General features: G+C 46.3%; 1 protein-coding gene across 1 annotated transcript in view; it reads right to left on the bottom strand.

Annotated features, from left to right (window-relative positions):
* The window catches only part of TTL (tubulin tyrosine ligase), a 35,736-nt gene extending 28,206 nt beyond the window's left edge, over positions 1 to 7,530 (bottom strand). Inside the window, exons 1-2 of the mRNA XM_019970246.2 lie at positions 7,261 to 7,530; positions 3,184 to 3,262 (exon numbers count right to left, since the gene is read on the bottom strand). Of these exons, the coding sequence (XP_019825805.2) occupies positions 3,184 to 3,262; positions 7,261 to 7,417 (236 nt within the window). The 5' untranslated portion in view covers positions 7,418 to 7,530. The remainder of the gene's footprint in view (positions 1 to 3,183; positions 3,263 to 7,260) is intronic.
* Positions 7,531 to 14,352: the final 6,822 nt, after the last annotated feature.

Genomic DNA, 14,352 nt, shown 5'->3' with positions numbered 1-14,352 from the left:
TTTGTACTCATTTAAAAAAATAATTAGTTTGGGGGGCTGTCTGGGCCTTCATTACTGCGCGGGCTTTTCCCTAGTTGTGGTGAGTGGAGGCTACTCTCTAGTGGTGGAGCGCAGGCTTCTCGTTGTGGTGGCTTCTCTTGTTGCAGGGCAAGGGCTATAGGGCCTGTGGGCTCAGTAGTTGTGGCTCCCACGCTCTAGAGCACAGGCTCAGTACTTGCGGTACATGGGCTTAGTTGTTCTGAGGCCCGTGGGATCTTGCATCAGGTACGGAAACCGAGTCTCCTGCACTGGCAGGCAGATTCTTTACCACTGAGCCACCAGGGAAGCCATCTTTGTACTCATTTTAACGGGGCTACTAGGCAATTTAAATGATACATGCAGCTAGCACTCTATTTACTTTACTTTGAATCTGCCAGCAACGCAGGGAACCTGGGTTCAACCCCTGGGTCAGGAAGAACCCCTGGAGAAAGGCATGGCAATCCACTCTAGTATCCTGCCTGGAAAATCCCATGGAGAGGACCCTGGTGGGCTACAGTCCATGGAGTCGCAAAGAGTTGGACACGACTGAGCAACTAACACTTTTACTTTCACTTTGGGACAAAGGGAATGACCGCAGTCCTTCACAGGACGCCTGAGAGAATGAAGGAAGTTTAGAGGATGACGATAACCCCCAGCCCGAGTAAGTCAGGTTGCCACGTATAGCATGCCGTAACAGACCACGTCACATGCCATGGGGAGGCAAAAAGCGGGCATGATCCCCGACATCCTCACAGATGGGAGATGGGGATTCTGAGTGGCACTGTCCAAGGCCACAGAGATCCAGACACTTACTCAGATCTACTCATGCCTCTAGTTCTGAACTCTCTCCATCTTATCTTAGCTACCAAGTATGCAAACATAGAGAACATTACTTTTCACAGTATCCTCTGTTTTTTTTTTAAAAAATCCTACCTTTATCTTTAGGAAAAAAATCATAGAATGAACAAGCATTTTATCAAAATTTCTAAATGAATAACCTCAATAAACAATCCCACTTCTACTCCTAGCTCTTGTGAAACAAACTTCTGAGTTCTAAATATGTAAATAAGGGGACATCTCTGGTGGTCCAGTGGTTAAGAATCCACCTTGCAATGCAGGGGACGTGGGTTTGATCCCTGGTCAGGGAACTAAGATTCCAAAGGCTGTGGAATAGCTAAGCCCGTGCACCATAACTAGAGAATCCATGCGCTACAACTAAAGATCTTGAATGATGCAACAAAGATGCCATGTCACAACTAAGATCCGATGTAGTCAAGTAAATAAATGTTAAAAAACAAATAAATATGAATATATGTAAAAAGAAGACTTTATGAAGCTTTGTTCTTTAGAAGTAGCTGACAAATCATGAAAATCCATCACAGGGAGAGGATGATACGTAAGTTACTGAGGGGCAGTGAGTCTGAGCCAAAAGGTGGAAATATTCCTATCAACACAAGTTAGTAAATATCTAGAGCCTGCAAAGCAGTATGACTGGGGAAAAGAGTATTTTCATTGAGTTACGCCTTTTAGTGTTGTCTTATGTAAGTGATGTGTTTGGCTACATACGCATTCACACTAGTCACTGTAGAGGGAATTCTGGAGACCTGGTTTTAGGGGCCCCACCCCTCTTTCATTTATACAGTATGGACTCTGACCCTCGAATGAGTCCAAGACTTGACATAAATTAATTCAACTAATCCTTACAACAACCCTGAGGTAGTTGCTATTATTACCCTCATTTTCCAGAAAAGGAAACTAAGGCATAGGGTCAAATGCTCAGTGTGTGCCACTGTTACAGACATTACGTACATTACAACCTCTTTGTGAAGGATGCACTGAGGCCTAGAGGGGTTAGAAACTTTGCCTAAGCTGTTAAGAAGAGTTGAAATTAAAACCCAAGCTGCTGATCCTAGATCTTAATCACTGACTCAGGCTGCTCCCTTCCACCTTATGATACCACTCTTCTTTTTTTGTTTTGTTCTGTCACACAGCAAGGCATATGAGATCTTAGTTCCCTGACCAGGGATGGAACTCATGCTCCCTGCATTGAGGAGGAAATGGCAACCCATTCCAGTATTCTTGCCTGGAGATTCCCATGGACAGAGGAGCCTGGCGGGCTACAGTACATAGGTCACAAAGAGTCGGACACTGGACTGACTTAATCACTTTGAGTCTTAACCACTGGACCATCAAGGAAGTCCCATGATGCTGTTCTTTTGGCAGCAAGCCATGAGCGAACTGCTCAGAGATGGGCAGTGTGGTAGATACCAGTATATTCTCCCCAGGTGTCCCTTCTGAGGGGCCCCTGGCTGCTGAGAGTTGACTGCTATAAGCATATGTGAACCCCTTCTCTAGGGACCAGCTGCTGCCTAGAAATGCTGGGAAGGTGCGTCCTCCCATAGCCCATGGTTGACCAACATCAGAGTCTAGACTATCAAGGGGCAGTTTGCTCCCAATTTCCATGGAATCAGGCTGAGCTGAGATTTCAGCTGAAACCACCTCTTGGCTTGGCTGCTTCCCGGGCTTCCCTGGTTCTCAGTGAGTTTCTCCTGCGAGCCCGCTCCTCATTAATCACTGCCATGAGAAGCCCTGTCTCAGACTCTGCTTCAAGGGATCCTCACCTAAGAGTTATTACTGTTGTTGAGTCGCTAAGTCCTGTCTGACTCTTTGCGACCCCATGGACTATAGCCTGTCAGGCTCCTCTGTCCATGGGATTCTCATACTGGAGTGGTTGCCATTCCTGGGGAATAGTCCCGACCCAGGGATTGAACCTGTGGATTAGCAGACAGATTTTTTACCACTGAGCCACCAGGGAAGCTCCTCATGTAAGAGACAGACAGGCTTTACCAGACACAAACAGCAAAGTTTGGATAACAATCAAAACTAATATTTGGGGACTTCCCTGGCAGTCCAGTGGTTAAGACTCCTAGTTTCCAATGCAGGAGGCACAGGTTTGATCCCTGGTCAGGGAACTAAGATTCCAGCAATGTGGCAACACACACACACACACACACACACACACACACCAAAACTGATCTTTGATTGCTTTCTAAATGAAAGTATTTTCACTCTTAAAAGACAATTCCACATTCTGCTTAAGTGCTTCAGGATGAAAGCTCACATTTAGGTGACAATGGAAAACACTGGGTCTTAAAGAACACTTACTTCACTAAAGATGCTTTGCGACACAGTTTGTCGGCCCCTCTGTAGTAATTCACCAACTGCATCAGCCCAGGCTCATGACCTGTGAAGCAGAGAGGAGGTTCAGAAAGGAAACAGACCGTTTCTCCAATGGAAAACAATGTCAGCACCCGCATACAGGACAGAGAGCAGCGTGTCATGCCTAGCTCGTCTTTCCCCCGTTATCAGACTGGGTGTTGGAAAGACAGGGATTCTGTTGCCCTGCGCCTCAATGCCCCTTTGCTCAGTTTTCGGCTGGCAATTCTCCCCCTTCCCAGAGTGGAGAATATACCAGTATCATAGGTCTGCCAAGGACCACTGCTGCCTTTGTTCCTAGGGTGGACAAGTATTTTCTATTTTGCCTCTCCTGGATTCCCACTGTACCCCACTCGTGGCTTAACACATGGATTTAATAATCTCTATACAGTAAAGACTCAAATGGTCAGACTTCTGATGTTGCTACCCTTGCTCTCGACAGCCATCGAGGAAGGCAGTAGAGCTAAGGTCCTGCTATTTGCAAGCATGCCTACCTCTGCAAGCTTCTAGGAGAACCACTAACTAGCTTAGGGGGGATGGTGGAGAGGTCGTGTCTATAAATTCAGAAGACCTGAGAATATTCTTCTGTGCATACTCCCACAGGGAAACTCATTTCAGTAGGTTGCACTGCATGTCCCCTCCTCTATAAAACTAAAGCAGAAGGATACAAATAAAAACAAAAGCCTCAATTAAAAATTTTTTATTGAAGTAGTTGATTTACAATATTGTGTTAGTTTCAGATGTACAGCAGTGATTCAGTTATACATATCTCTATATATATTTCAGATTCTTTTCCACTATAAGTATTTAATAATCATACCCATTATAAGATATTGAATATAATTTCCTGTGCTATACAATAAACTCTTCTTTTTCATCTATTTTATAAATAGTAGTGTGGATTGGTTAATCTCATAGGCCTAATTTTTCCCTTCCCCTCCCTCCCCTTTGGTAACCATAAGTTTCTTTTCTATGTCTGTGAGTCAGTTTCTGTTTTGTAAATAAATTCATTTGTACTATTTTTTTTAGATTCCACATATAGGTGATACGTATTTGTCTTTCTCTGTGTGACTTATTTCACGCAATATGATAATCTCTACAAAAGCCTCAATGTATATTTAACATCCTAACAAAATGCACTGAGTTTTCAGCCACACAAAAGTAGAATGAAACAAAGGGAGTTTGAATTGAAGATGCCAGATGTAAGAATAATTCATCTGACAACAGCATATAATCAAATAAGTTTCAGGTGCTAACTAGCTCTTATTATCTCCCTAAGACAGGTGGACTGGTTCACACCTAAACTGCCCACCTTCTCATCTCCATGGCACCAGCATTCTTGGGCCTTTATCCAGCTGGGCCATCTCCTTGGGTTTTGCACTGTGTACAAAAGATAAATACCCCTAACAATGAAGTCATATAATGACCTGGCTGTGGGATGCTGTTTTGCTTTTTTTTTTTGGCTTGCTTTTAAGAAGCTAACCTTTAAAAAAAATTTTTTATTGAAGTATAAGGGTTTGTTTTATTTTTTGGCTGACACTTTTTTAGAATTTCTTTTTTTAATTTTTATTTTATATTGGACTAGAGTTGAATTGGGGCTTCCCTGGTGGCTCAGTGGTAAAGAATCCACCTACAATGCAGGAGTTGCAGGTTCAATCCCTTGGTAGGGATGATCCCCTAGAGGAGGGCATTGCAGCCCAGTCCAGTATTCTTGCCTGGAGAATCTCATGGACAGAGGAGCCTGGGTGGGCTACAGTCCATAGGGTTGCAAAGAGCTGGACATAACTGAAGAGACTTAGCGCGTGTGCACACAGTTGTTATTTCCGGTTATACAGTGAAGTGATTCAGTTATACATATATAGAATAGTTTGCACCTGCTAATATCAAACTCCCAATCAGGATACTTGGGAGTTAAAGTTATACAAGTTTCTGATGTATCATGGGGACTCCATCGAAGGACTGATTCCAACCCCCAGAAATCTTAGAATAAGAGAATGTGCCCAGAGATTGCCTTTTATCTCCCCAGGAAGCCCTCAGCTTTCTCATAAAAACCAAATGTTTACTGAGCAACTGCTGACTTCATGGTACCAGTGTAGGTCTTGGACCTTTTAGAATTCTGCTTCAACAGCCTAGTGCTGAGCCCCACAGCAGTGCTGATGGCCCCTGCTTCCACCACCGCTGAGCCACTGTTATCAGTTGCTTTTTTCTAATTTATTTATTTTTTATTGAAGGATTGTTGTCAGTTTTTAATTTTAGGATTCCAATTTCAGCTCTTTCAGCTAGACACCATCCAGTCCAAAGAAGAAAGTCTGTCAGGCAGGGAAGCAGAGAGAGTAAGGAGGAAATTAAACATTCTCAACAACAAGCAGGTCTTTTTCTTTCAAGGAAGGCATTCTTCTTGCTGAGGGCTTCCTGGGGAGACAGTTTAACAAAAGGCCATCTCCAGGCACATTCTCTATATTCCAGAATTTCTGGGGGTTGGAATCAGCTCTTCCATGGAGTCCCCATCATACATTAGAAATTTGTGTAAGAATAAAAAGTTGTTCGTGGTCCCATTTTAATGAAATTTCAGTAAGGATAGGGTGAACCCCCTTCATTGCTCAGATCATTACAATTCTACAGGCCCCCACCCAACTGTGCTCTCTCTGTAAGCTGCAAGGGCTTATTGTTTGGTCGCTAAGTTGTGTCTGATTCTTTGTAATCCCATGGATTCTAGGCTGCCAGGCTTCTCTGTCTATGGGATCCTCCAGGCAAGAATGCTGGAGAGGGTTGCCATTTCCTTCTCCAGGGGATCTTCTCCATCTTGGGACTGAACCCATGTCTCCTGCATTGGCAGGTGGATTCTTCACTGCTGAGCCACCAGGGAAGCCCTTAGCAAGGACAAGTCAGTTTCAAATGGCTATTTTCATTCTTTGCCTCTTCCATCTCTCCACCCTCTGACCACACCTATTTCTAAAAAACGGTCTCCTCTACTGGAGGTAGGACAGTGCCCTCTTTGGGACGCCCTCCAAGGCACAGATGACTTTTTCTCATTATCAGTCCTCCCCTTCCATTCTTTGGCAATATGTTGGGGTCCCAAACCCAGGGGAATTTTGGCAGGGCGCACTGGCGACCTCGAGTGAGGCTGCAATTCCTGGATGACTGTGCAGTGAGGAGTGGCCGTGAGACTATGCTCAGGTTAATGAGATGTGAAAGGAAGTGATCCGCACAACTTCTGGATTACGTCATCTAAAAAGGAGCCGCTGGTCCTCTCCTTCCCCAGCCCCTTCCTACAGGCGGATATGGAGATGTGGTGCTGCCTGCAGCAACCATGGGCGCTAAGGGAACTCCCTCGGAGAGAGCAGGGCAGAGAATCCAGTGTCACGAAAAATCTGCATTCAACACGCAACTGTGGAAACGTGTTCTTTGGTGGTCTAAGGAATGGTCCAAAATCAGACACCCTTCCGCCCTTCGCCGGGCTGGGTTCACTAGTTTTGGAATTCAGAGGTCTTTTCCAAATCCCCTGACAGTTTATTTGAGTCTTGGGGAGCTCAATCCTCAGGGCTTTCAACACACGCAAGCACCCCTCCCGAGCCCACACAGGCAGGGCGGAATCCTCGGAGGAGGAAATATGCAAGAGGACTCCAGCCAGACAGCCGTCCCCGGCTCGCGGAGCCTCGCACCCCCCGGCGATCCGCCCAGCCGACCTGCCCGTTTTGGGGGTGTCGGGCCCTGGAGAATCCGGGGAACAACCGTTCTCGGCTCCCCACCCCCGGAGAGACCGACGCCCCCGCGGGGAGGGGGCTGCGGGGACCGGTCATTGTCAGGAGGCAGCTGCCGTCCCGGGGGCCCGCACAGCCACTCCCGCCCCAAATTCGATCGAGGGCACGAGAAGACAAGATAGACGCTGCGCCTGGCCCTCTACGGATGCAGTTTTCGATATGACCGAGGAACGAGAGGAGGGGAAAAGGTTTCCGACCTTAAACAAAAGCTCTCGTCCTACGGGTGGAGGGAAGGAGCAGGAGGGCGCAAAACGGGGACGCTCACCCAGTCTCCCGAAGGGTAGCCGGTTCCTTTCTCCCAGCATCAGGTTGAACCTGGGGTTGTCCCGCCGCAGCCGCTTCCAGTGGCCGGTGGCGAGCAGCAGCCGGGACACCTCGGCGTAGACGCTGCTGTTCTCGTCGCGCACCACGAAGGTGTACATGGCGAAAGGCCGCGCGCCCGGGCCGCCCCGGCAGCCGCCGCAGGGACCAGCCGGTCGGGCGGCGGCTCAACTAGGGACCAGCCCGGGCGCCAGCCGCGCTCCCGCCCCGCTCCGGCCCCGCCCCGCACGCTCCGACCGCGCCCCCACGCCCTCCCCCAGCGACTCCCGGGTTCGGGAGGAATGCCCGAGGTTGAAGGCCTGGGCCTCTGCTGGAGCCGCGAGCGCAGCCGGGACGCCGCGCCCACCCCCGGCGCGGCCCCGCCCATCCTTGGTGCGGCCACTCCCACCACCGGCGTGGCCCCGCCTCCGCCCCGTGATTCCGTGCGGCCGGCCCTGCGGCTGGCTGCGCGGTGGAGGATTGTACCCATAGGCTCGCCGGGCACCCTCCTCGGGCCGGCTCCCTGAGCCTGAGGGTGCGGGGGCTGGCTGGAGGAGGGGGAGCGCGGCGGCGGGAGCGGGCCCTGGAGAGGACCGGAAACTGGGGCGGTCCTCCCGAGCCCAGGGTCACTGTCGAGGGGCGGGGACTGGGCGGTGTCGGAGGATCACTTTTCAGGGGGTTTGCTCCAGTAGCTTTCCACCTGCTATTTCAAGGGGACATTTTATGGATTAAAAGCAAGTTCTAAGGCTTCATTCTGTGTCTACGATGCTCTTTTACTCTCCTGCTTAAAGACCGCAGAGAATCAGAAGCATTCCCGTGGCTGCTGGTTTCCTTTGGAGTGAATGCTCCTTTCACCTTCTGAGACCTCCTGGGTGGCGCACAGCCGGGGGTTGGAGGTGACTTTAGATTCCTTAGGTCACTGGCATGGGGCTTCCCTGGTGGCTTAGTGGTAAAGAATCCACCTGCCAATGCAGGAGACACAGGAGACTGGGGCTCAGTTCCTGAGTGGGCAAGATCCTCTGGAGAAGGAAATGGCAACCCACTCCAATAGGCTTGCCTGGGAAATCCCATGGACAGAAGAGCTTGGCGATCTACAGTCTATAGGGTCTCAAAGAGTGGGTCACAATTGAGCGACTAAGGTTGTTGGTCCCCTGCATACAGGCCCTGGGGAGCCCTGAATCTGCTCTGCTCTTACCAGCAATGGGTCACTCGTTTTCCCTTCTTCAGACCGATTTCTCCTTATGAGTGAGGGGAGGGTGGTACTTTGAAGTCCGTTCAGTCCTGATCTCACTCTAAATTCCTTTTAGGAAACAATTTTTGATGCATTTGAGGGAAGGAGAGAGGATTTCTCGCAGACGTTCCTAGACTTCCTTATAAATTACCCACATCAGCCAGGCCCCTCACATCTCTTACTCTTCTTTAGCGAAAGAGCATCCTGGACCTGCTCTCCCAGTGCTCACGGTATTTTCTTAGCATATTAAGAGTGCTCTCCTCCTTCGCATTTTGCCTTTATTCCCAGGGGTGAGTACTTGCCTGTTTTGTGCACAAGCTTCCAGTTGGGCCACTATCTGGAGGCATCACTGGCTGTGAGAAGCTGGCTCAGCGGGGAAACGGAGCAGGCCCAGGAGGGCGGGGGTGATTACATTTCCTCACCCGCAAGCCCCACCCCCAGCAGTCCGACATCCCTGAGGAATGAGAGTTGGTAGATAGTCCCCCAGCTTCCTCACCCCTCCAGTGAATGAATCTGAGGGGAGGCATCCTTCTACACTTTAATTCAAGGTCATCGGCAGAAGCATTCCAGTTGTCCACAGCTGTAACCTGTTCATTCATGCATCTTCTCTTGTTGGATTCCTTCCTTCTTCTGGTTTACTGTCCCACCTCTCTTGGGATCACTTACCAAATAAACTCCTTGCTCTCAATCCCTTTATCAGGGCCACCTTTTGGGGGAATTCAGGTGAAAACATTGTAACTGCTTCTCTTAACAGCCAGTCATCTTAAATATTTATTTATTTGGGTGTGGCATGCAAGATTTTCAGTTGTGGCATTCAAACCCTTAGTTCCTTGACCAGTACTGGAACCCAGGCCCCTTGTATTGGGAGCATGGAGTCTTAGCCACTGGATCACCCAGGGAAGTGCCATTCACAGCCAGTCATATTGACAGTGACACACACTTTCAGCCTTCTTCCTCACTCACTCCTCCTGCACCACCCACTCACCCCTGCAAGCTGGCTTCTCTCTCTACTTCTCCACAGCCATGAATTTCATTAGGACTCTGCTGCTGCTGCTGCTGCTGCTAAGTCACTTCAGTTGTGTCCGACTCTGTGTGACCCCATAGACGGCAGCCCACCAGGCTCCCCAGTCCCTGGGATTCTCCAGGCAAGAACACTGGAGTGGGTTGCCATTTCCTTCTCCAATGCATGAAAGTAAAAAGTGAAAGTGAAGTCCCTCAGTCGTATCCGACTCTTATCGACCCCATGGACTGCAGCCTACCAGGCTCCTCCGTCCATGGGGTTTTCCAGGCAAGAGTACTGGAGTGGGGTGCCATTGCCTTCTCCGTCATTAGGACTCTAGCTGTCTAAATTCAGTCGTTTCTTTTCTCCCTTTTCTTACCTACATGTTGTAGTGAACATTATCTTGTTTGTTTTAGTTTTTGCATAGCATCCTTTATCTGTGATAATGGACTCATTTTTCTGCTTGGAACCCACTTTGTGTGATTCTGGTGGGTTCAACACTGTACATTATGGGCATTGGAAAGTGAATATCCAGGCTTGGTCCAACAGGACAGCTCCATCCCTTTTACCATTGTGATTGGTAAAACATAAGAGAGTAATCCATATTTTCTACCTGAGCTATGGATAAAGAGAAAGACTCTCTGCCTCTCTTTTCCTACCTGGAGTTGCTTAGCTTGGAGATTGTGTGGGACACTATTTGGGGAAAACCCTGTCTGAGAGTTGTTTCCCATCTTCCTTTGCATTAGGCCTGGCCATATGGGTATAGGAATATGGACTTGCCATATTATGTAAATGAAGTGCTGTGCATTTCTTCCAAGTCTGGACCTTAGAATTTGGACATGCCTTCTCCTTCTTTTCCTGGAAGCAGGATGCACAGTCAATAACAGTAGTGGAATGCAAAGTTGTAGGAAATGTATCAAAACTCATTGAATGCTGGGTCATAAAGTAAGCCTCAACAAGTTTCAAAGATTTGAATTGATTCTGAACAATTTCTGTGACTGTGGTGGAATCTAGCTGCTTGGAAATTAAGTAAAACCCTTAATTAAATAGCCCACGAGTCAATGTAGAAATCACAATAATATGCAAATATATTTTCTATCTGAGGGTAATAAAGATGTGGTATATCAAAACTGGTAGAACACAGCTAAAGATGTCCTTAAGTTTATAGTTTGTAGTTCATATGTTAGAAAAAGAAGGACTGAAAATCAACATTCTAAACTTTCACCTCATGAGATTAAAAAAGAATATCAAATCAAACCCAAAGTAAGTGAAAGGAAAGAAGGAATAAGGGAAGAGGCCAAGGAAATTGAAAAAAAAATGTACAATAAAAAAAGTAAGTACGCCAAAAGGAGGTTTAAAAAAAATTTTTAAGACAATTCACATTGTTACACATTCAAACCAAACAAACAAAAATGAAAGGAAACACAAAGAACCAGTATTAAAATAAAAAAGTAGACATCACTAGAAATCCTGAAGACATTAGAAAGAATAAGATACTAGAAATAATTTTTTGCCAATTAATTTGACAATTTGGATAAAAGTATATCTATTAGAAAGATTGATTCTAGAAAAGGGAAGAAGGGAGGGACATATGTATACATATGGCTAATTCATGTTGATGTATGGCAGAAACCAAGACAATACTGTAAAGCAATTATCCTCCAATGAATAAAAAGGGAGCTGTATGTCTAAATATTTTAAAGGTATAAACCAAGCCAATAAGTTGCTGAATAATGTGTCTATCCCTCTACCTTACAAATATACATTTATGAGAATGACCTGGAAGGTCAGGATTTTTAGAATTCTCTGACTCATAGGAGTTCCATGACAGATCTTGGTAATACCAGAAGAGATGGCCCTGGCCCCTGCCCACAGCCCACCTCCTTGACTCCATCCTGCACTGTGAATAGTCGTGCATCATTCATGGGGACACTGGTAGCCAAGGAATTTAAGCTCCACCCACTCACCGAACACCTCCCGCAACAGCTGGTCTTCTCCCACCCTGCAGGCCTAGAGGTGCCCACACCAGCCATGCCATTGACCCTTGGGAGCATGGACCCAGGGAAGAAGCCTGTGAGTGCCCAGGCCATGAGCTGGGCTATTTGGACAGTGAATTCTGGTTCTCAGGTATTTAGACTAATCCAGAAAGTGGGAAGATTATAGTCTTGGGGTGGCCATATCCCCTTGACCTCACAAATATCTCACATAGAGAAGGACTTGGCTAGAATGGGAGCCTCTAAAGAAGGACCTTTTTTTGTTTGTTTTAAACTTTTTATTTTCTATTGGTGTATAGCCAATTAACAATGTTGTGAAAAATTTACATGCACAGCAGAGCAACTCGTCATGTATATACAGATATCCATTCTCCCCCAAACTCCCCTCCCATCCAGGCCACCACGTAACATTGAACAGAGTTCTCTGGTATACAGTAGGATGGACATTTTTTACACGGCCTAAGGTCGATTCTCTGAAGATACAAGTTGCAAAATCCTCAACCACCCTTTCCCCTCTCTTTGCCCTTTGTGTCTCCTACTTGAACACCGAAGCAACTCAAAATTGTTTTACCTTCTACCATCTGTAACATCACCACAATCATTCCATGCTTCCGTACTGCATGTGCCTCCTGGCTGTTCTTCTTGTTTTAGCTCCTTTACCTTCCCTCTTCCCTGAACATCATTACTGGGTTAATCTTTCTAAAACACAGCATTCATCATGTCTATCCACCCATCAGAAACGGCAATGGTTCATTGAAGCCAGCATCCTCAGTTTCAAGTTCATAGCCTTTCATTAAGTCTTCCCATTGGAAATTCCCTACAGTGTCTCCCACACTCCTTCAGCCAGTTTCTAAAGTGCCCTGATCATCATCAAGGTCAAATGAAACTGTGTTTTAATGCTGAGTGTGTATTGAACCTGCCCAAATAGATGAACCAAATACCATATGAATTGTAAATCCTTATTAATCAAAATCTTTAATGAGCCAGCATTTTCTTTCTCATAATTATGCTAAGTAAAATAAGACTTACTATTTCTTTAGCTTGAGGTCTAAGTTTCTCCTAAGCATTTTGGAGATATCCTTCAATGGAGCTGTTGACCCCTTTCCTGAGGAAGAATGCCCACAATGTCCTTCTGCCCCTAGAGAACCTACATTGCTGTTCTCATGATGCTAAGCGCGTGATGTTACGTTCACTGGATCATAAGCTCAAGGACCATGTTGTTCAGCTTTACATTTTGGCATTTCTTGTCAGGCTTTTCCATGGCAGGTATTTAATACTTTCTGAAGGAAGAAAAAAAAATAGTCCTAACTGTGGTGAACACATGATGGGAGAGTTTTGTTTGTTTTTCCAATCAGGACATGAAACTATAAAATGAAAAGCTTTCACATACAGGAAAAGTTTAATTGGAATCACTCCTTCTGCCTTTGACAGACTGATTTCAGCAAACTCTTCCTGGATATTATGCTGTATACAAAAGTCCATGAACCACATAGGTCTTTTTTTTTTAAATAATTTTTTATTGGGAATTCCCGAGTGGTATGTGGGCAAGACTTCTGAAACAGGCGGTGTGGGTTTGATCCCTCATTAGGGAGTTAAGATCCCACATGCCTTGGGCAAAAAGAAAAGAAAAGAAAAGAAAAGATACCTAGAAGCATAAAACAGAAGCAATATTGTAATGTTCAATAAAAGAGTTAAAACATTTATTTGGCTGCACCCCTTCTTAGTGTGACAAGTGGGATCTTGTGGTTTCAGCGTGTGAATGCTTAGTTGCAGCATGTGGGAACTCATTCCCTGACCTTACCCCAGCTCAGCCCACACCCCACACCAGCCAGGGCCCCCGCTGCACATCCTGGTGCTGTTCTTTTAAGGCAGTGAGGTAAGCTCTGACCAGATTACTCCTTTCCCATCATATTCCTGCTGGACCTTGAGAGTGGGATGGGTTTGCAGCCCATGAACACAGACGAAGAGGAGACCTACCTCCACACAGTTCATGGGATCACAAACAACTGGACATGACTTAGCGACTGAACGACAACACATCCAACCATGGAAAAGAGCCATGGAAATAGGACCAATAGAGACCAGAATGTACCCACAATTATGACTATGGAACAGAAGGACTGGAGGAAGCTTAGAAGTTTGTCAATGGTGGGTAATACCAGAATCGATGGGGTTTTTTTAGTTTGTTTTTGCTTTATTTTTATCTTTCAGCTATACTGCACAGCATGTGGGATCTTAGTCCCTGGCCAGGGATTGAACCCTAGTTCCCTACATTGGAAGTGTAGAGTCTTAACCACTGAACAGCCAGGGAAGTCCTGAGAATTGTTTTTTTTTTTTTGTACTACATTTTATGTCAAGAGGCATCTGCGGAGACATAGAGAACAGACTTGGGAACACAGTGCGGGAGGGAGAGGGTGGGACAAATTGACAGAGTAGCACTGAAACAAAATTGACAGAGTATTATTGAAACATATACATTACCGTATGTAAAACAGATGGCCAGTGGGAATTTGCTGTGTGACACAGGGAGCTCAAACCTGGTGCTCTGTGACAACCTAGAGGAGTGGGATGGGGAGGGAAGTGGGAGGGAGGTGCAATAGGGAGGGCACATATGTATACCTATGACTGATTCATATTGATGTACGGTAGAAACCAACACAATTGTAAAGCAATTATCTTAAAATTAAAAATAAATAAGTTTAAAAAAATGTTAATTTGCTAATTAACAGCTTCGACATTTTCGGAGCCACTCTGTCCGGAGAGTGTTGCACTCCTCTATCCTCATCCAGCCCATCCACACAGCTAATGGACACCAAATTGACGCACTAGGTT

This window comes from Bos indicus, chromosome 11, assembly GCF_029378745.1.
Source record: "Bos indicus isolate NIAB-ARS_2022 breed Sahiwal x Tharparkar chromosome 11, NIAB-ARS_B.indTharparkar_mat_pri_1.0, whole genome shotgun sequence".
NCBI lineage: Eukaryota > Metazoa > Chordata > Mammalia > Artiodactyla > Bovidae > Bos > Bos indicus.
Note: the sequence above shows the minus strand (reverse complement) of the source record. Positions and strands in the feature narration are given on the sequence as shown.